General features: G+C 36.8%; 1 protein-coding gene, 1 long non-coding RNA gene and 1 pseudogene across 2 annotated transcripts; 2 read left to right on the forward strand and 1 right to left on the reverse strand.

Annotated features, from left to right (window-relative positions):
* The first annotated feature begins 35 nt into the window (after positions 1–35).
* LOC104758692 (putative LRR receptor-like serine/threonine-protein kinase At1g53440) lies at positions 36–6141 on the forward strand. Its single transcript, XM_010481602.3, has 23 exons — positions 36–554; positions 1183–1351; positions 1446–1517; positions 1637–1705; positions 1810–1881; positions 1971–2042; positions 2137–2208; positions 2298–2369; positions 2436–2507; positions 2594–2665; positions 2761–2835; positions 2929–3000; positions 3092–3157; positions 3237–3296; positions 3388–3426; positions 3503–3552; positions 3641–4011; positions 4115–4313; positions 4397–4543; positions 4618–4739; positions 4830–5040; positions 5125–5362; positions 5443–6141. Exons 1-23 carry the CDS (start codon positions 443–445, stop codon positions 6050–6052), a joined length of 3114 nt encoding a protein of 1037 aa, XP_010479904.2. The 5' UTR covers positions 36–442; the 3' UTR covers positions 6053–6141.
* A 201-nt stretch (positions 6142–6342) lies between these two features.
* On the reverse strand, positions 6343–8058 carry LOC109130010 (uncharacterized). The gene is made up of 4 exons (XR_002036173.2): positions 7900–8058; positions 7718–7820; positions 7435–7522; positions 6343–7285 (listed from the first exon to the last, which is right to left on the reverse strand). It is a non-coding gene; the product is annotated as an uncharacterized LOC109130010 (long non-coding RNA).
* Positions 8059–8824: 766 nt separating this feature from the next.
* On the forward strand, positions 8825–15343 carry LOC147924879 (uncharacterized; annotated as a pseudogene).
* Positions 15344–22430: the final 7087 nt, after the last annotated feature.

Genomic DNA, 22430 nt, shown 5'->3' on the forward strand with positions numbered 1-22430 from the left:
TATATCAATTTCCATGATAATTGTTCCATTAAAATAGTGTGTGTTTTAACTAAAACATTATATATTCTAATTTCTAAAAGAGAGGAAATATTTAGTTGTGTTGTGTTTGCGAAAAAAAATTACAAAATCAAATATTAACCAGGAAAAATCACAGAATTTATGACACCTTAATTATTAATATGACACCTTAATTATTAATGATTTAAAAAACATAAACGAAGACTAGAAAGAAGTCAATGAAGCCCAAATAAAGTATTCATCCCCGGTGGCTAGATATTAAAAAAGTACATTATATTTATGAGATTTTGTTATTAATATGTATATATTTTATTTAAGTGAACACTAAAAAGCTTATACACTTCTTTCTGCTTCTTCTTCTTCTTTATCTCTCTCTTTGAGAATTGAGTTTGGTTTTTCCAAGGGAAAAAAAAAAAACGAGAGGATGATGGGTTTCTTTTACTCGGCCGAGAAAGTTATGTATGCCCTTCTTCTCATCTTCATCATCTACTTGGATTTTTACGGATCAAATGCTCAACTTTTGCCAGAAGATGAAGGTGCCTTATCTTCACTCTTTTTTTAATATTTACATTTCAATTAGATCTCTTCAATTTCAATATAAAGTTATCCTTTTCTCAAATTATCCGATTCAAATTTTTTTTGTTTAATGAAGAAAAAGTAATTGGATGCTTGCTTTTAGTGGAAAAAAACTCAATTGATAGAAAGTTATCTTTTTCAAGTTACCGACTAAACTCTGTAATTTGGTGCACCTAAAAAAAAAAATCAACTAAACTATATTGTTTTTGTTAATCCTTTACCAGAAAAAGAAATTATATTATTGTCGGTCTTTAATAAAAAAAAGTTATACTTTTGCTCTTGATGATATTGGTCGTCAATGAATTTATTGAATGGTATTGGTCGTCATGAATCATGGATTATCAGAAGATCCAAATAGAATTATATATATATGTAACTCAAAAAAAAAAAAAAAAAAAATCTTTTCTCCAACATGTGTATTATTAAAATAATAAATAAATAAATAAATATTTCTACTTTATGTGCAAGTTGCCTTAATGAAAGAGACGTTGAGAATCTGGAGGTTGAGATATTTTTAAACTACAGTATTTATCTCTTATTTCTGAACTTCAAATCTGACCGTCAAAAGTTTTGACCATTTTTGAGCAGTTCAAACATTGCGAGCGATCTTTACGAAGCTTCAAAACCAAACAGTGAACATCGAGAGGACTTCTTGTGCGGACGGAAACTGGAACTTTAATGTCAGCAAAGTAACCACCAGTAACATCACCTGCGACTGTACCCTCAACTCCAGTTCAGTCTGTCGTGTCACAAACATGTATGTGCCCCATTACAATAACTTCCATAACAAGAAACAGAGTTAGGGTTCTGAAAATACAATTTTTTTCTTTTCTTTTGTTTTTCATCAACAGACAGCTTAGAGGTTTCAATTTGCAAGGAATTATCCCACCAGAGTTCGGGAACCTCACACACCTTACAGAGATGTACGAACCGGGATCTTTGTTTCTTGGTTTTACTGTGTCAATGGATCATAGCAAAAACGTCTGAGGCTTGAGGATTACGCAATCTTTGTTAATCTGTGTTTTTTTCTTTTTTCTTACAGAGATCTTATGCTGAACTTTCTCAGTGGGACAATACCTACAACATTGTCTCGAATTCCACTTGAAATCTTGTAACCATTCTCTCTCCAATGCCTATATCTTTTTTTTTCCTTGTGATGATACGATAAAGTTGTACTGATTCTTGCGTTTTTTTTGTTTTCTGCAACTAAAACAGGTCTGTAACCGGAAACCGTCTCTCTGGACCGTTTCCTCCTCAACTCGGAGAGATTACTACACTTACTATAGTGTAATATTCCTATCTAAGTCTTGTATTCTTCAAACTTTGAATTGAAGAGACTCTAATAAGGCAAAAAAAACAACAACAACAAATTGCAGGAATTTCGAAACTAATTTATTCACAGGATCACTTCCTTCAAACTTAGGGAACTTAAGAAGCTTGAAAAGATTGTAAGATTTATCTTTTATTATACATTTTATTTTTTTCTTTATTATATATTGCTATTGTAGTTTTACTTAGTGATTGGTCTGTTTATAATTACAGGCTACTCTCTTCAAACAACATCACGGGTCCGATCCCTGAGTCCTTAAGCAATCTCAAGAATTTGACTGATTTGTAAGTATAAACAAACACAGTTGGATTTTTCAAAAATTTTGATTCTTTGGATTTGGTATGGTTCTAAAATTTTCATATGTTTCTTGCAGTCGGATTGATGGAAACTCTCTATCTGGAAAGATACCTGATTTTATTGGAAACTGGACTCAGCTCACTAGGCTGTGAGTGACCATCATTTTTCACCTTACTGTGAAACTTGTAGTAAGACTGAATTGTTAAATCTGCAGAGACTTCGAAGGCACATCAATGGAAGGTCCAATTCCAGCTTCAATATCAAACTTGAGGAACTTGACTGAATTGTAAGTAAGCAGAGAGTTTAACAATACCTTTTTTTGCATGCTTGTCATCAAAACTTTTGAGCTTAATAGAGAGCTTAATTTATCAGGAGGATAACTGATTTGCGTGGACCGGCCTCTTCTTTTCCAGACCTGCAAAATATGAAGAATATGCAACGATTGTAAGTTTTATTACAGTTTGACTCAACTCAAGTTACAAACTCTGTTTCATTTCATTAAACAAGATTTAAATTTCTGTGCTTATTAACTTCATCAGGGTACTAAGAAACTGTTTGATAAAGGGTTCTATTCCGGAATACATTGGTACTTCCTTGAGTAATCTGAAGTTACTGTAAGTCAAATTCTTTTGCTAGTGCTAGAGATTAAACGCTAATATTTTGATCCAAGACCTCACATTAAAGTATGTACATGTGCGTGTGTGCAGCGATTTAAGTTCAAACATGCTAACCGGTCTAATTTCAGACACATTTCGGAGTCTTGAGGCATTTAACTTTATGTATGTTTCCAGTTATCAAGATATAAAGATTATACAATCTTACTTCAAAGTTCAAAAACTGAATTCAGGGTTAATTACTTTGCTGCTTTAGGTATCTGAATAATAACTCATTGACTGGTCCAGTTCCTCAGTTCATTCTGGATAGTAAACAAAACATGTAAGCAAACTAACTAACTACCTCGAGGTTTTAAATTCGGAATACATCTGCGTTTAACGATTTCTTGATCTGTTTTCAGCGATTTATCTTACAACAATTTCACTAAGCCACCTACTGTAAGCTGTAATCAGCTTGATGTGTAAGCATTGTTGTTGTTTGATATACTTAATTTGTCAACTTAACTTTGTCTATATGCTTTTCTAATCAGCTTTATTGGTTTACATTTTCAGGAACTTGATCTCCAGCTACCCGTCAGCAACCGATAACTCGTGAGTCATCTTTTTACCCTTCTTTTTACTCGTAAAATCAAAGATATTTACAGAGAAATAATACCAACTTGTGTAGTGTTCAATGGTGCTTGAGGAAGGATCTTCCATGTCCTAGAGACGCAGAACGTAAGTGGAATATTCCAACTTTCACATCTACACCCTCAAGATTCGAACTTTTCTAGGGAAGAAAAAAACCTGAATAAGTTTCTCGCAGATTCTTCCTTGTTCATCAACTGTGGAGGAAACCAAGTCAAGGTTGGTAAAGACATGTATGTGGAAGACCTAAACAAGAGAGGAGCATCAACATTCTCTTCTGTCTCTGAAAGATGGGGATACAGTAGTTCTGGAGCTTGGTTAGGCAACGACAGTGCCCCCTACTTAGCATCTGACACATTTAACTTGATCAATAAATCAACTCCAGAGTATTACACAACAGCCCGTCTCGCTTCACAATCACTCAAGTACTATGGACTCTGCATGATAAAAGGAAGTTACAAAGTGCAGCTCCATTTTGCAGAGATAATGTTCTCAAATGACCAGACTTATAGAAGCTTAGGGCGGCGAGTATTCGACATTTATGTTCAAGTGAGTTTTGCAGAACAAAGAAGAAAGTATTTTTTTTCAAAACCAAGTTTCACTTTTTTCTTTAATCAGTATGTTAGTTTGAAATTCGGATTCTCTTGCGCAGGGGAAGTTGTTGGAGAGGGACTTTAACATAGCTGAAAGAGCAGGTGGAGTTGGTAAACCGTTCCTAAGGCAAATTGATGATGTTCAGGTGAATGGAAGTACGTTGGAGATTCACTTAAAGTGGTTAGGGAAAGGCACAAACGTAATACCAACACGAGGTGTTTACGGGCCTCTCATATCTGCCATTACTATTACACCAAGTGAGTTTTCTTTCCAATCTTTCTCAACTGTTTACAATAATTTTGGAGTGAGTGAATAAATGAATGTTCTTACTCTATTGTAGATTTCAAGGTTGACACCGGAAAAGAATTGTCCAAGGGAGCGCTTGCAGGCATTGTAATTGCAGCGTGTACGGCTTTCGGGTTGCTGGTACTTATAATCCTCTGGCTTACAGGTTACTTAGGTGGAAAAAAAGAAGTGGATGAAAATGGTAAGAAAGAAATGATCTCGTCGTATTCAAGATTCTGATTGTTTCTTTCAAATCTTACATTTTTGTTTTATCAGAGGAGCTTCGGGGACTTGATTTGCAAACAGGATCGTTCACATTGAAACAAATCAAACGTGCTACTAATAACTTTGATCCAGAAAACAAGATTGGTGAAGGAGGATTTGGACCGGTTTATAAGGTGATGTACTGATGCATGATTGCTTTGGTTTTACATCTTCACAAGTTCTTTGAGTTTGGATTTTGAGTACTAATCGGTTTTGGTTATTAGGGTGTTCTTGCTGATGGAATGACCATCGCGGTGAAGCAGCTTTCATCAAAATCTAAGCAAGGAAACAGAGAATTTGTGACTGAGATCGGAATGATCTCTGCGTTGCAACACCCAAATCTTGTGAAACTTTATGGATGTTGCATTGAAGGGAAAGAGCTTTTGCTTGTGTACGAGTACTTAGAGAACAACAGTCTCGCTCGCGCACTCTTTGGTTAGTTTTTATTATCCATCTGAGAAAGATAGATTGAAAGATCATCATCTTTAAGCTAAAGTGTCTTAAGGGTTATTTTAATAGGCACAGAGAAACAGAAACTTCACTTGGAGTGGCCAACAAGGAACAAGATATGCTTAGGGATTGCGAAAGGATTGTCTTATCTACACGAGGAATCAAGGCTGAAGATTGTTCATAGAGACATAAAAGCGACAAATGTGCTTCTTGATCTGTCTCTAAATGCTAAGATCTCTGATTTTGGTTTAGCTAAGCTCGACGAGGAAGAGAATACACATATCAGCACAAGGATTGCAGGAACAATGTGAGGGTTCATCACTTATCTTTTCTAAAATTCATAGAGAGCGGTTAACACTTACAATAATTTATATTTCATCCATGCAGAGGTTACATGGCTCCAGAGTATGCAATGAGAGGTTACTTAACAGACAAAGCAGATGTTTACAGCTTTGGTGTTGTCTGTTTAGAGATTGTTAGTGGGAAGAGTAATACAAATTATAGACCAAGAGAAGAGTTTATTTACCTTCTTGATTGGGCATATGTCTTGCAAGAACAAGGGAGTCTTCTAGAGCTTGTGGATCCAGATCTCGGTACAAGCTTTTCGAAGAAAGAAGCAATGAGGATGTTGAACATAGCTTTACTCTGCACGAACCCATCTCCGACATTGAGACCACCAATGTCATCTGTTGTAAAAATGCTAGAAGGAAAAATCAAAGTCCAACCACCACTGGTGAAACGTGAAGCAGATCCAAGTGGTTCAGCTGCAATGAGGTTTAAGGCCTTTGAGCTTTTGTCACAAGACAGCGAGTCACAAGTCTCGACCTATACAAGAAACAGTGAACAACACATTAGCTCCTCTTCTTTGGAGGGTCCTTGGGTTGACTCTTCCTTCTCTGAGCCTAGCAAAGATGTTAGCCTACAACAGCAAGAAGGACTTTCGTCATCTTCGTCAAAGCGACTTTTAGATGATCTTACCAATGTGAAGATTGAGTGATGAAATTGTAAATCATTAAAGACTCTTTTATTCTGATTTCTCTTCAAACAGAACTTATTGCTATCAATCAAAATTTCCTTCTCTTTTTACTTGGTTTAATCTTCAAAGTTCAAAAATCCACTTGTTGCAATAAGAAAATCTTTTCAGGTTTTGTTATTACCGCTGTGAAATTTCTATGGATTGGTGAGTACTTTTAGACTAAAAAGCACGATGGAATCGGAAGCTAAAGCGCGATGGAATGGCACGTTTCAGAGTTGGAAGCATTGTAATGTCAGATCGGAGAAAGATGAAACAAAAAGTCATTAAGTTGTTTTAGACCTTAATTTTAATTCGTGGCCCAACTTATTTTGTTTTACAAATGTAAATAACAAAACCTATTAACCAGCAAAAAACTTGGAAGATTCAAAGAACCACAGTTGTGACTTCTCGTTGACTTTTCTATCTGGTTCGGTTTCCGATGCAGAATCGCTGGTTCTCCAATGGCCGTGCTTCCGCCCTGAATCCGCTACTTCCCGCCGCTGGTGGTAACCTCAACCCCCCTTCAATCCCTCCAGATCCTCCTGACCCTTCCTCCTCTAGGTCCCTGTCACATTTCCCTCCCCTATCCCCCTCTGTTTCACCCATTCCAAAACTCTTGTCTCAAACTGCTCAAACTGCTGGGCCTGGTGATAGGAGTGTTGTGTGCGTCACTGAATCGCCCTCACTACTACGGATGTTGAGATGCATTAGGTAGATCTCCCTATATCAGATCTTAGTCAAAATCCTAGATCTGCAACTACTGTTCCGGCAAACATCACCGGATCTGAAAACTACACTGTCCTACCCTCTAAATCAACTTCCCCCATCATCACAAATAAAGCTTCTACCTCCAACCCAGCGAGATCTAACCCTTCTCCCACCCAAACTAACAACCATGTTGACCATCAACCTCTCCCTCCATATTCCTTGACTCCTAACCCTACCCCAACTACTACTGTGTCACGTGGAGCATATGTTCCTAGCAGGACTACAACAACTACTGCAGTAGGTGGAAAAGACAGTCCGGCTGAAAGACTGAAGCAATATACTAGCAGATCTCTGAAAAGACTCGCTCCGGTCTCCATTGCGGACTCTGGTCAACCTCGTATTCACATACCTGATGAGGTGTTTGCGAGAGGTGATGCGTTGCACAAGGATTTCATCATCTGCTTCTTCAATGGTAGACCCCCTTCTTATCATCAGATCCAGAGTGTTCTGAATCACATATGGGGAAAAGGAAAACGCCTTGAGATCCATATGAACCATATGACTCGATCAATGCTTGTAAGAATCCCAAATGACTACATCAAGTAGAAGGTTCTTGAAAAAGGCATATGGTATATAGGGGATTCTATGTTTCATACCTCTCCATGGACTCCTTACTACTCTTCTGAGAAGCCTACACTCGCCTCCATCCCCATCTGGATTCATATGATTGATATCCCCCTAGACCTGCGTACCACGGAAGGGATAAGTCTAATAGATGGACTAGTAGGTGAGCCAAAAGAAACAGATGACTTCATTTTGAACTTGGTCAGCCTAAAGATCTCTCCTGCGAAGGTAATTGTGGATCTCACAAAGACTCTACCTGATGTTGTGGAGTATACAAGAGATAATGGTCAGGTGATTGAAGTTAAGGTGACTTACCCATCGCTTCCCCCAACGTGCTCTCACTGTAAGGAACTGGGTCACATCGCAAAGAATTGTCTTCAGCTCCCTCCTCCTCAAGACTCCCAGAAGGACGCTGTCCCTGGCTCAACAAACAATGTAGAGAAGACGTCGGTTAGTGCAAAGAAAAAAGGAAAAGGCAAGATGTCTGACTCTCTTACCGTCTCAAAAATGAGCTCTCTGGTGATTAATGAGGGAGGTCTCTGTGCTACTGTCTCCAAAAAGCAACCTCAACAGACAACTTCTCTTCCTTCTACTACTATTCTCATCTCTAACCAATTTTCGTCTATATCTCCCCAACTACCAAAAGCCCCTCCAACAATAAATAACATGCCTTTACACCCTGTCCCCACCAATTCAACCCACCATTCCAGATCAAAAGATTCCCACCCTTTTTCTTTACCCCCCCCCCCCCTAAAAGCTACCCCACTTACTTTGTCATCTTCTACTCATTGTCCTGATTCACATTCCCAAATCATAACTAATCAAACCCCATCCCAGCATTATATTTTGGGCCTTCCTGCGTCCATCACCCATGATGGGCTCCCATATCCCCACTCTCCCCCATCAGAATAACGCCATTCAACCTCCTTGAAATGTTCCCGGTCCCACCCCTCACTCCTCCAGATTTCCCCATCCCAAACCTGTCCCACACCTGCTTTGTTGCCTAACCTTCCTGCTTCTCCCATTACTGAGATGCTGCTGGACACCGCTACTCCTTCGGGAGAGCCCCCTGCCCAACAGTAATGGATATCAAACAATTTTTTTTGGAATATCCGAGGTCTAAATGATCCGGATAAGCATTAGCCTTTTTGTAGTTGACTTAGTACTAATCAACCTCTTTATGGAGCAATTTTGGAAACACATATTAAGGATCGTAACTTGAACCACATAATGGCAAAGATCTGCCCAAGATAGAAATTTACCTCGAATCACCTGTCAGATGAGGATGGCTGCATAGTTATCATCTGGAAGGATCCTACTGACGTGAGAGTACTGCATCAGTCAAAGCAAACACTCACCTGTGAATTTACAGTAGCAAACAAGTTTAAATTTGTATTCACAGCGATCTATGCGTCAAATATCATGGAGGAGAGAACAAACCTTTGGGTGGAGTTAATACAAATCCAACAGTATTTCTCCTTATCCACTTGTCCATGGCTAGTGGGTGGAGATTTTAATCAGATCACTCACTTTGCTGAACACTCATCCTCTACTATTAACTCACTCACCCCTCCTATGACTGAATTTAAGGACTGCCTCACTCATCTGGACCTTTTCGATATGAGGTTTCAAGGTCCTCTATTCACCTGGAGTAACAATCAACCAGCCTCCCCTATAGCAAAGAAGTTGGATCGTGTTCTTGTCAATGATCACTGGTTGACCTATTTCCCGGATAGCATCACTACATTCCTTGCACCCTTGCCCTCAGACCATTCCCCTAGTCTTGTAAACCTAGCCTCCATCATACCCCGTGTTGGAACCAAGCCATTCAAAATTTTTAACTACCTTGTTAAACACCCAAAGTTCCACCAGACAGTGGAGGAAGCATGGATTCAGGCCGGAAGCTTTGCTTTCACCCTTGCAGATTTTTGCTGGAAGCAAAGGCCATTAAAAGAGAACTAAAGCTGCTAAATCGTGAAAAAATTTTCAAAAATTCAAGAGAGAGTGAGTGAGGCTAACCGTTTATTGCTAAATGTGCAGGTATAAGTGCTTCAGGATCCATCAACTTTGAACTTCCAGCTTGAGAAGGAACTTCATGCTAAGTGGACCTTCCTCCGAAGCATTGAAGAATCCTATTACAAGCAGAAATCGAGAGTAAACTGGTTGAAGGAAGGGGACTTAAATACCTCGTACTTTCACAAAGTTTGTCAGATGCGAGCAAGCTACAACACCATAAAGTCTTTCTACCTGGACTCGGGGGATATCCTAACGGACCCTGTAGAGATGAGCTCACATGCTATAGCTCATTTTCAGGCAATCTTAGCACCATCCACTTTACCATGCTTCTCCCACCTCAGTTGTAACGCCCCCGAACCGCTCTATGACCATGGAGGCTATCGGACGGCGCCGATACGCTACTTGTTGTGGGAACCGCACCCTAGTGGTCCAGTCGAGGGACGGAAGCTGCAGCTTCCCGACCAGTCCTCCTGGACGCGACTCCGCCCACGGCCGAGGTTCGCTAAGGCTTTGCAACCCTTGCGTCCCACAGCGCGCATTGTGTTGGCCCGGACAAGGCCGAGTATCGTTTGCAACTTGCCATGTTTTCCTGAAAACCGTATATATCACTTTAATAAAATAATTCACCGAAAATAAATCATTAAAGCAATATATAAAGATAGTCGGGAAATTAAACATAACCGTTTATAAAATATAGGATTTTACAAAGAACACGGAAAACCCTATCCGGTACCTTAATGTTTGCTCCGGCTCTAGACTCACTTAGGCTTCCCTGCAAGACCAAAAATAATATCATGAGTAATCTAAGATTACTCAGTGAGCCTGGGTACCCCTTTCTCCTAAACAGGATACTATCTTCCCAACCCGACTACCCGGCAAGCAAAGAAAACAAGCAAGTTAAACAACTAGCAAGTTATCAAAGCAACGCAACGAAAACCATAGCGGAAGCAATTTAAACCACACACAAGCGAGAGAGGTTAGATCCATACGACTCGACTCGATGATCTAGAATCGCTATACACAATACAAGACGACTAAAGAACACTTTAGATTCTTGACCCAAACGCGGGACTCATAAGGACAATCTAGAGTAAAACGAGGGACACTCGAATTACATAGACTCCTTCGCCTACCAAATCAATGAGACATCTAGAATACTACAAGGATCACTTGGAATACTCTAGACTCTTTTCACCTAAGGGCCCTCGATTATCTGTTCCGTTCCATACCATCCCTCTTATGCCGAGACCACAAAGGTCACCCGCAATGAGCCCACAACTTAGCTACATTGTCATGTAGCGGTCACGCTAGTAGCTAGCTAGCCGTGACAGTGTCCCCGTGTGAGTGGTCGTCGGGAACTCACGCGTGACAACCGCTTATTGGAACAGAAAAATCGACTCACTATTCTAGCTAGACTCGAGAACCAATTTCAAGAGGCTAAGCTAAAATAAAACTCACAACAACAATTCGACCATTGATAAATCAAGCACATAGCAAGATATCAATCAAGAATAACCCAGGCTATAATCAACAAGAAGCAAGAAATATATTTCAAGCAACTTAAGATTATCCTTCATGCATGCAACTTATATTAAGCAACTTAAGCAAAAACATTGCAACAAGTTCATTCATGCATGCAAGCCAATTTATAAGCGATTTAACCCAATTAAATCCTTTACGTCCAATTAGGCATGCAAGTTAATTCGCGAGATTTAACTCCTTTAAATCCTTAACTCCATTCATGCATTCATGCATGCAAGCTAACCACATTCGAATTTATGCAATGAAATTGCAAATAAATTTTACCAAGTTTTAATCATGCATGCAACCGGTTTAAAAGCAATCAAAATTGCTAACAAACTTCAACTCTCATTTTGCATGCAATAGCCTTGTCCAAATTTTAAGTAAGTCCAAATTACTTAAATGCATCCAAATTCATTCACGGTCTTGCATGGTGATTCCTAGCTCAGATTCGATGTAGTCTTTAACATGAATCTAGCATGAATCCTACCAAATTTGTGCATGCAACAATTTAACTGATTTTACCGTTAATCTAGTCTACATGCAACACACAATTACCGCAGAACTCACCTTTGCGTGATCGGTGATGAGTGGACTTCACGGCACCGCAGATCAGACACTTTCCCCTTCGCGCTTGACAGCTTCTCGATCAACTTTACCCCAAACTCCGTCTCTTCGTCGCCCTCTCTCGACGCGAGCAGCGCTTCACTTCGATCTACCTTTCGACGATCTCTCTCGTCGCTCTCGGCGATCTCTCTCGGCAAACTCTCTCAATTTCGTCTCTTCCTCTCTTCCTCTCCTTTCTTTCTTTCTCTCTTCTTTACTTAAGATTTTTGGGCAAAAATAAGAGGAAGTAGAGGTCCTTATATAGAGGAAAAGTGTGGCGACTTGGCCCAATGAATGATGGGCGTTTACCAAGCCTTATGGCGACAAAATCTCTTGCTTGTACACTTGTTAAGTGTGAGCAACACTTGTCCAAAGGAATCTTGCATGTTTTTGCATTCACACCTTGCATGAAATGCAATTGGCTGCATGGAAATGATGATGTCTTCCACTTCCAACTTTGTTGTGGAGATTCCATAGAATATCCTCCTTTGATTCCTCTCCTAACTTGCATGAATTCTCATTGGTTGATTTTTGAGAAACAAACTCCGCAAATTCCGGAATCTTGTCGGGTCAGCCAGTCATCGGTCATCCGTCGATGCCACTCGGTACTTCTCGACCATTCTCGACAAAACCCGTCCTCTTCGTCTAACGCTCTCGACAACTCTCGAGTTTCTCGCTCTCGCTCGGACACAACTCTCGGTCACAGCTCTCGACAGCTCTCGACCATCGTCGATAAATCTTCGACCAATTCTGGACAATTCTCTCGATGCCTCGGACGCTATCGATTCTCTCGACCAAATCCGGATAATTTCCTCGGTCTCTCGGACGCTATCAATTCTCTTGACCAATATTCGGATCATTTCCTCGATGCCTCGGATGCTATCGATCCTTTCGGCAACTCTCGGATAATCCTCTCGGCTCCTCGATGGCTATCGGCCCTCTCGGTAACTCCCAGACATCTTTTCTTGGTTGTTTCCGTACTTCTCTCGGCCTTCTCGATATTTTCTCGGACATCCCGATTTCCTCTCGGACAACTTTTCTCGGCACTCTCGGCAACTTTGCTTAGCCTTTGCGGTACGTCTCAGACGACACAAACATCTTTCTCGGTACTTGACCGTTTCTTCCGCGGATGCCATTTCCGCAAAAACTGATAATTTTTGATCGGTCTTAAGGTCTCGATCGCAACTCCGGTTACCTCCTTCTCGGCTCGGACATTCTCCGACCTATGAATATTTCTTCGGACTTTCTTGGGTCATTCTTCTTTGTTTAACTTTCACTTCCTCCTTAAGCCTTTTCCGGGTCATTTCCTCGAATTTTTATTTTGGGATTTCTACCCTTAGTGAGGGTCACTACATCAGTACTCTAACTTGGCTAAGTCTGATCAATCCATTCAGATGCAGTGTAGTCCAGACCCGTTCGATGCTAGCAATCGCCTCGGTGACTGAAATCACCTTAGTGCTCTTCAAACTAAACCCAAACAAGGCGCCTGGCCCTGATGGCCTAACTTCCAGTTTCTACAAAGCATCTTGGGACTTGATTGGTGGTGAAGTTACTGCATCACTTAGTCACTTCTTCTACTCTTCATTCCTGCCATCTTCAGCGAATCCTACAATACTTACGTTAGTACGAAAAAGGCCAGGAGCTTCGAAGATTGTTGACCACCGACCCATATCTTGCCTGAACACGCTCTACAAAGTGATCTCCAAACTTCTTGTCTGTAGACTAAAACCTCTTCTCCCGGAGTTGATTGTCTCCAACCAAACAGCCTTTGTCTAGGATCGCTTATTGTTGGAAAACACGATCCTTGCAGGTGAACTTGTAAATGGTTATCATAAAGCCCAAGGTCCAAAGCGAATTGTACTCAAGATTGACATAGCGAAAGCATTTGATACTCTCTCGTGGGATTTCCTCTTCACTTGTCTGCAAGGTTTGGATATACCTGACCAATTCATCCGCTGGCTAAAGGCTTGTATCTGCACTACAAACTTCATGTTAGGTTACAATGGATCAGTACATGGGTACTTTAAAGGTAAAAGAGGACTTAGAAAGGGTGACCATTTATCTCCTTACCTCTTTGTGATTGCAATGAACACCCTTTCCCTAATGTTGAACAAAGCTGCTGAGGATGGAAAAATAGGTTATCACTATCACTGTGAGACGGCAAAGCTTACCCATCTCTGTTTTGCTGATGATCTTTTCATATTCCTGAATGGGTTGCTAACTTTGGTGCAGAATGTCCTGCAAGTACTAAAGGAGTTTGAGGAGCTCTCTGGCCTCGCGATAAGTGTCCAAAAATCATCCTTCTTCACTGGAGGAATGTCTGATGCTGAAACCAACCTTATTGCCACCAATATTGGTCTTTCTCATGGAGTGCTACATGTGAGATATCTCGGTGTACCCCTCTGCACAAAGAAACTCTCGCTTCAGGACTGTGAACCACTCTTGCAACAGGTAAAAGGTAAAATAAATAACTGGTGTACAAAGGCCTTATCTTATGCAGGTCGACTCCTTTTTATCAACACTGTAATTGCTAGTCTATCAAACTTTTGGTGCTCCACATTTGTTCTCCCAAAGACCTGTATCAGAAAGATAAATTCATTATGTAGTACTTTTCTCTGGAAGGGAACTTTAGAAGGTCATCACTCTGCTAGAGTATCTTGGGACAATGTCACTAGGCCAAAAAAATCAAGGAGGACTGGGAATAAGAGATCTCACCTACTGGAATAGAGCTTGCACTGTTAGGCTTATTTGACTGCTCTTCTTTCGGTCGGGATCAGTTTGGGTAGCCTGGTTCAAGTCTCACTTTCTTCGTGGATCACTTAGCAACTTCTGTACAATGAAACCAAGGCCAAACTACTCATGGATGGCAAACAAGTTGGTAAAAACTAGGGATGTAGCATATGATTGGATAAAGCTAAAAATTGGGAATGGTCTTACTTGCAGGTTCTGGTCGGATAATTGGTCACCTTTTGGAAATATACAGCGATTTCTCCATAATCCTTCAAACTCAAGTTTAGGGATCCCCAAGAACTCCACTCTCGCCCAACTATTTTCGCGTGGTCGATGGTGTTTGCCTCATGCGAGATCTGAAGAGCAAGTATCCCTTCAAGTCTACCTCACGACAGTAAACCTCACTGACAATGAGGACACTTATGACTGGGAAATTACTGGAGCCGCGGGAGCTACTGCCAATCGTTTCTCCACTGGACTTGTGTATGACAAGCTGCGAGATCCCTCGCCCACTTTACCCTGGGCTAAAGTAAAATGGATCTCAGGCAGAATCCCAAAGCATTGCTTCCTCACCTGGCTTCTAATATTAGATCGCCTTCCCACTCGGGATCGTCTTCTGAACTTGGGATTACAAATTGATCCAAGATGCATCATATGTAACCTCTACCCAAAAAATCGCTCACATCTCTTCTACCTTTGCTCTTACACTTGGAAAGTATGGAGATCGATTGCAACCAGATGCCAGATCCAATCTCTACCGACATGGGGCTCAACCGTGAATCAGCTGCAAACCCTACGAGGCTCAAAGGAGAGTCGTCGATTAACTCTATTAGTTTGGCAGTGTACTTCCTACTTGATCTGGTCTGAGAGAAATAATCAGCTTCATCGACAACACTTCAAAACTCCTGACCAACTCATCCGCCTTATTGACTCCACGATCCACAGTCGAATCGATTCATATAGGTCATCCAACCCAACGATGTCTGCCTTGATGCTGCAACAATGGTTCTCCACACTCTAGGTGATCGAGGGACGGTTACTATTCCATCGGCTAGGTTAACTTACTGATAGGTTCAAGTTCACGATCTTTTGTTTATGTTGTCTCTATGCTCACTGGGCTTGGCCCAAAAAACACTAAGGCTGGACCTTTGTAATATTTTCTCTTTCAGTTTTTAATTGCAAGCCCGTTGACAAAAAAAAAACCTATTAACCTTATAAATAAACAAACTTGATGAGAAGTCTTTTTGCAGTTTTGTTACCGTAAGCCTCTGAATTTTTTTCCCAAATTATGAACTACAAATAAAAAAATGTAATTTTAAATTTGTTTTCTTAAATAATAATCTAATTATACTTGTTATTGTGTGGTTTCAAAGTTGTTTGTATTGTTAGAATGGTTGTTTTTCTAAATTCTAATCGTGCTAATTGTTGTGCTTTCCTTTTTATTTGTTTTACACTTTTCAGCTATTGATTAATACAAAAATATTAGCAAAATCACCTATTCCAAACAGTAGTTATTTTCGATCTCATTACTATGTTCCAAGCTTCCCTGTAACATCTTTGCATTGTAATTACTTACAATCTGATTAAATGAAAATAGCTGTTAAAAAAAGAAGAAAATGTACTAGTTGTTAGTTTAATATTTAGAGGCTAGCAAAATGTTTTTTTCAAAAATATAACGACATCAAGTATGTCTCAACATTATATTTGATTTTTTTTTTGTCATAATCAATATGATATAATATATATATATATATATATATATATATATATATATATATATATGTACATAATCAATATGAAATATAGTAATATCATCGAAATTGTAATTTTACGGTTTTATGAACTTAGATACACGCTTCCAACGTGTGCCCATTCCCGATTCCATACATTTTAGATTTTAGTTACTAGATACAATTTAGTCTGTGTTCATACAAATAATGAAGTGGCTAATCCCTATTGGATGTTAGAGAATTTTAGTAAAGATTCTCAAACAAATTTTAGAAGTTGTCAGTTTGAGTGACGCTTGAGAAAGATCATATAAAATGCTCTAATCCCTGATTTGATGGGATGTAAGAGCATATGCCAAAATCTGTTGGTAATTTATACTAAATAAAAGTATTGACTATAAGCTTCTAAGACTGTCCACCTATGATTTTAAACATCCAATAGGGATTAGCAACTTCATTATTTAACATTTTTATAATTTACAAAAATTTCTATATTATTAACATCCAATAGGGATTACTCACTTCATTAATTAAAATTTTAAAAATTTCCAGAATTTTGTATATTCAGATTTTTTAAACGACCAATCGGGATCAAACATCACAATATTTAACATTTTTTAAATTATTAAAAAGAATTATATTAAAATATTTATGAATAAGTATATGTACAACGACGTCTCACATCGGCTAGAAAATTTTAGACACTAGATGAAACCATTATATATAAGACTTATATGCTTTCAACTACAAATGAGCAGTAAGCTTGATTTATCAGATGTCTAAATTTGAAAGTTTTATTTGGGTTACTCCGGTTTTTTATTTGAGCAAATTAAAATTTTTTTAAAGTTTATCTATATCTTTATAATTAGTATAGATTTTAGCAAATTAAAACTTCTAAATTTTTTTTATAAACTTATAATATTTTAAAAAGTTATAAAAAGTTTAAAAGGTATTAACAATATTGAATTTTAGATGTAGTTTAAAAGTTTAAAATATTATAATTATTAAAAAAAATTAAAGTTACAAATATTATAAATATTTAAAGTTAATAAAATGTTTAAAATTATTATAAATACCTCCATAGAAAGTTTCAAATATTATAATTACTTTAACTTTTTATTATTAATATTTAACTCTAAAATTTAAAATGTTATTAATATTTAAACTACATCTAAACTTTAAAATATTATAAATATTTAATCTTTATTAAAAATTTAAAAGTTTACATATCATTAAATATTATATATCTGATTTTCAAATATCTTAAAAGTATCTTATTTATCTAAGTTTGTGCTTTTTATTTCTTATATTTCAAATATCTTAAAAATATCTATTATGAGCTGTAAAACATATTTTTGTGTATGATTTTATAGATGAGTTGATATTCTTTCAGTAAATTTTTTTATTTTTGGGTCTAAGGATAAAGGATTGACATCACAAGACCTCGATTTGATGTTTGAGTCAAGTTTTGGGATTTAAAGAAGAATGGACGACAAGCACATATGTTTTATTAGCTATACATTTGTTCATATTACTTTATTTCCAAGTAATTTACAATTTTATAGTATTAACGATTTTGGTTTGAGAAGTTTCAATAGGTGTGAATCTAAAACTAAGTAAGTATACCGTGAAGTATCAATAATTGAGTGAATTTTTGAGTATGTTGGTTTTCATGAATTACATAAATTTTACGAGAAAATAGGCAATGATTTTGCTCGTGGAGTTTGATTGGCTAACAAGTTGTGTGGTAGTCTAAAAATGAAGTTAATGTTAAGATGCTCACGAATAAGAAAAAGAAAAATGTATAACTTTTAATATAAATTCATGATTCTTTTATCAGATTTGAATTTTTAACATAACTGATTTTACATTTTTCAAAATTGTGTATTTAAAATATTTTTTTGCCTTAATAGTAATTTAAAAATTTTTTAAAGATAATATTTCATAGCTGTAATTTATCATGTATAGTTTTGACCAGAATGAATTAAATAAACCCACGCTACTAGTTATACAAAAAAAAGAGTATGTATAATCTATATAGTTCTTAAAATAGCTAGGACCTAAAATAATGAAAATGTCCAATTTTTTTTATAGAGTTTTAGCCTTAATCTAACATAATGAAATAAATTTGAGAAAGAAAAAAAAAACCAAATGAGTATATTTAAGAGTATTTATACTAGATGACTATATTTTTAGAATTAATTCATAAAATAACTATGACCAATGTAGTTCTGTCGACTATGCAACTTAAAATTACGAAGCTCTCCTTCTTCCTTCTTCCTTTTTTCTCTTTCTTTCTCTCTTTTTTCTCTTTCTTTCAGTTATCTTCTCTCCTCCATATCTATCTCTCTTACGCCAGTGTCCAGCCACCACCACCACCATATTCATAATCTCTGCAATTCCTTTTAATTTTTTTATCTTCTCGCTACCACCCGCAGATTTAATCTTTTTTTTCTTTTTCTCTTATCTCTCTTTCACCAGATCTCTTTACCACCAATTTTATTTTTCTTTCTCTCTAAAAATCTATCCTTCTTTCATCACAGTCTATTCTCTGTTTCCTCCTCTCGTCGGAGTTCTCCGCCACTCACCGACGTAACATCTAAAATTAGATCTGATATTCAAGATACGTATAAAATTTCATGCTATGAAATAGAATCACATGATATTTTTGTCCATATATCATGTTATTTCACATAATCACATGAGTTTTGTAACAACCCGTCCTGCGGACCCCACTAGCCCACTGCTAGCTGCCCCATCGGACCATCCGTGGACCCTACTAGCCCACTGCTAGCCGTCCCAACGGACCACAAGCTGGCCCTGCAGGGCATCAATCCTAACCCCTCACTGGGTAAATGGAACTATTCATCCAAATCCACAAGAGGTTATTGGTGCGCCAGGCATTAGTCGAACCCTGGTCCCCACCCTTTAACAATCTTCCCACAGGACAAGGTTCCACCAACTGATTGGTTTATTAGAAACCGCAGAAGTATATAAGCCTAACCGGCTAAACCGTTTAACCCTAGTTTAGTTTCTCTCTTCTTTCTTCGAATCTACCACATGATACGATTCTAAAAAAAAAGAAAAAAGAACATCAATTCATCCTTCTTTTTCGATCTTTGTCATGTAATTTGTGTCTTTTTGTTTTTGTCTTGAGTCTTTTTCATTTATTAGGAAAATACACTAGAGTTCAAAGGATTGATCATCTTGTTTTAAGACACTACACTAGAGTTTGAAGGATTGATCGCATTTTTCATGTATTATAGTTTAAATGACATTAATTTGAAAATTCATGGTTTAAATGACATAGATTTATAATTTCATGGTTTAAATGACATAGATTTACAAGTTCATGGTTTAAATGGCCTATATTTAAAATTTTATGGTTTAAATGACATTTTTTAAATTAAAACTTCCATTAAAACGACGTCTTTTTGTCAGTAACGGAGTGACTAACGGCACAGTAACGTCTGTTAGTTGGTTAATTATCAAATTTAACGTCATGTCTTTTTAGCTTGGTCAACGAAACTTCATGTTTAAAAAAACTAAACAATAAAAGTTGATGTTTTAAATGGCCTACAACAAAGTTCATGATTTAAATGGCCAAAATTTGAAAGTTCATGATTTTAATGACATTTTCCCTATTTTTTAATATGTGCATGTTGGGTAATAATATTGTATATATATGTGCAAGTTGGGTTAACGAAAGGACCTTACAACATCCATAGAGTTATTTATATTTTATTATTGTAGGTCAATTTATTAATGCGTGACTAATTTAAAGGGGTGTTTTTTTAATTTTCTCCAAGATGTCTATTATTAGTATTATATAAATTAATACTTGTACGTTAACGTATGTGCAATTTGGGTAATCATGTATTTCTTTCATAATATATAGATATGCTGTCAATATATATATATATATATATATATATATAAAGTTAGATTTTCTCACTCATGGTTCAGCCACCTCAGCTGCCATGTCAATTACATCTTCTTTAATTTTATGGGCTTTACAGATTTTAATAAACCCTTTAAACAATCATACAAATGACAAACTGATCAACTAAATTTCATCTAAAATCTGTAGGTTCAACACTATTTCATTCAAATTCTCTAGACCCATCACTATTTTTAAATCCTATGAATTCAATTTTTTATTTCAAAGTAAATTTAAAATATTCATTTAGTGCATATTTTTTGTTAGTTATAATTAATCGAAATTTTAAATAAAAAATAATTATGTAAAATGAATTAAATGTTAAAATAAGAAAACAATACTATAATTTTTCATTAGTGGTAATAATATAGTTAAAAGTTTCTATTAAACTGATCATAATTTAAAACTTCAAATATCAAAACAAGGCAACCTAAACAACAATTCAAAAAATCAAGGAAACAAAACTACAAATAGGTTAAAATAATTATTTGGCAGCACTTCACAAATCCATCACCAAAGACAAAGACGCAAAGAGATGAACACACATTTAATAAACTAAAAAGATTCAGATATATGAATGTCACAATCAGATAACCGTAACACAAAATTATATGAAAATGACAACCAAAGAAACAAAAAAAACCCGGAATTTATAAAATTACAGCAAGATAAACAAAAACATTAATTTTCTCCAAAACACAACTCACATCGAATCAAAAAATCACTCACAGGACAAACGGAAAAAAAAATTACAACAAATAACACAAAACAACCGCCTTACAGATTTTAATAAGCCCTTTAAACAATCAAACAAATGACAAACTGATCAACTAAATTTCATCCAAAATCTATAGGCTCAACATTATTTCATTCAAATTCTCTAGACCCATCACTATTTTTAAATCCTATGAACTCAATTTTTTTATTTTGAAATATTCATTTAGTGCATATTTTTTGTTAATTATAATTAATCGAAAGTTTAAATAAAAAATAATTATGTAAAATAAATTAAATGTTAAATAAGAAAACAAGAATATAATTTTTCATTAGTTGTAATAATATAGTTAAAGATTTCTATTAAACTGATCATAATTTAAAATTTCAAATATCAAAACAAGGACACCCAAACAACACTTTTAAAGAATCAAGGAAACACAACTAGAAATCAGTTAAAATAATTATTTGGCAGCACTTCACAAATCCATCACCAAAGACAAAGACGCAAAGAGATGAACAAACATTTAATAAACTAAAAAGATTCAGATATATGAATGTAACTATCAGATAACCGTAACACAAAATTATATGAAAAAGACAACCAAAGAAACAAAAAAACAACCCAGACTTTATAAAATTACAGCAAGATAAACAAGAAAATTAATTTTCCCCAGAACACTACTCACATCGAATCAAAAAAATCACTCACATGACAAACAGGAAAAAAAAATTACAACAAATAACACAAAACAACCGCCTTACAGATTTTAATAAGCCCTTTAAACAATCATACAAATGACAAACTGATCAACTAAATTTCATCTAAAATCTGTTGGCCCAACACTATTTCATTCAAATTCTCTAGACCCATCACTATTTTTAAATCATATGAATTTAATTTTTTATTTTAAAATAAAGTTAAAATATTCATTTTGAAAGGACCGACCCTTTTTTTTAATAAATAATAAATATAATATAATAATATAAACTATAACTAGTGGTCCCATACCCACTAGCCACCTATCCACAAACACATTCAACAGCGGAAATAACCAACCAATATCCAATAATAATCCAATAATAAAATATAGCAATATTCCAACATAAACAATATCAAAAACAACATAAATCATAGAACCAGCAACCTAGCAATGTTCTAATGACCCAACTCTAGCAACCTAGCAATGCCAGACAACATAAAATCCGAGTCCCTAGAACATCCTCCTCTTCATTGCCTGGATTCCACGATCACACTTTGCCTTTACCTGCACCACAAACACATATTGCAATGCATGAGTATTTTACAAACACTCAGTAAGGCAATCCTCCCATCTACTGGGCTATACACACAAGCAATAGAGTATCAGTAATCTTCACACAACAATCAACACACGTCAATCACAAAACAGGACTTAGCATCGACCGATGCCACAATAGCATCGACCGATGCCAACTCGAGAAGCATCGATCGATACAGAAGCTGCATCGATCGACGCAAGTATAACTTGCATCGACCGATACCCAGTCCGCATCGACCGACGCATGCTCGACGCACACGAAAAACCCTAAAGTTCATTGCGCCGTCCTCGCACTTGCATCGACCGATGCAAGGTATGCATCGATCGACGCAACGTCGAACACCGTGATTTCTCCGAAGCTTCTTGCCGGATTTCGTTCCTACAACCACAAAACTCAATCCCAAGCCACAAGAAAGCTTCCTAACGTCCCTAACAACAATCTAATACGTCTAACAACAAACAACAAGCAAATC

Source organism: Camelina sativa, chromosome 17, assembly GCF_030686135.1.
Source record: "Camelina sativa cultivar CO46 ecotype springtype chromosome 17, ASM3068613v1".
NCBI classification, from domain to species: Eukaryota; Viridiplantae; Streptophyta; class Magnoliopsida; order Brassicales; family Brassicaceae; genus Camelina; species Camelina sativa.

What these genes read in the sequence shown, in the direction of transcription:
- LOC104758692 (XM_010481602.3), top strand. Translation starts at nt 443, where the DNA reads ATGATGGGTTTCTTTTACTCGGCCGAGAAAGTTATGTATGCCCTTCTT. An exon ending in ATGAAGAATATGCAACGATT is followed by an intron (nt 2,666 to 2,760) that starts GTAAGTTTTATT and finishes TAACTTCATCAG; the next exon opens with GGTACTAAGAAACTGTTTGA. An exon ending in ACAAGGATTGCAGGAACAAT is followed by an intron (nt 5,363 to 5,442) that starts GTGAGGGTTCAT and finishes TCATCCATGCAG; the next exon opens with AGGTTACATGGCTCCAGAGT.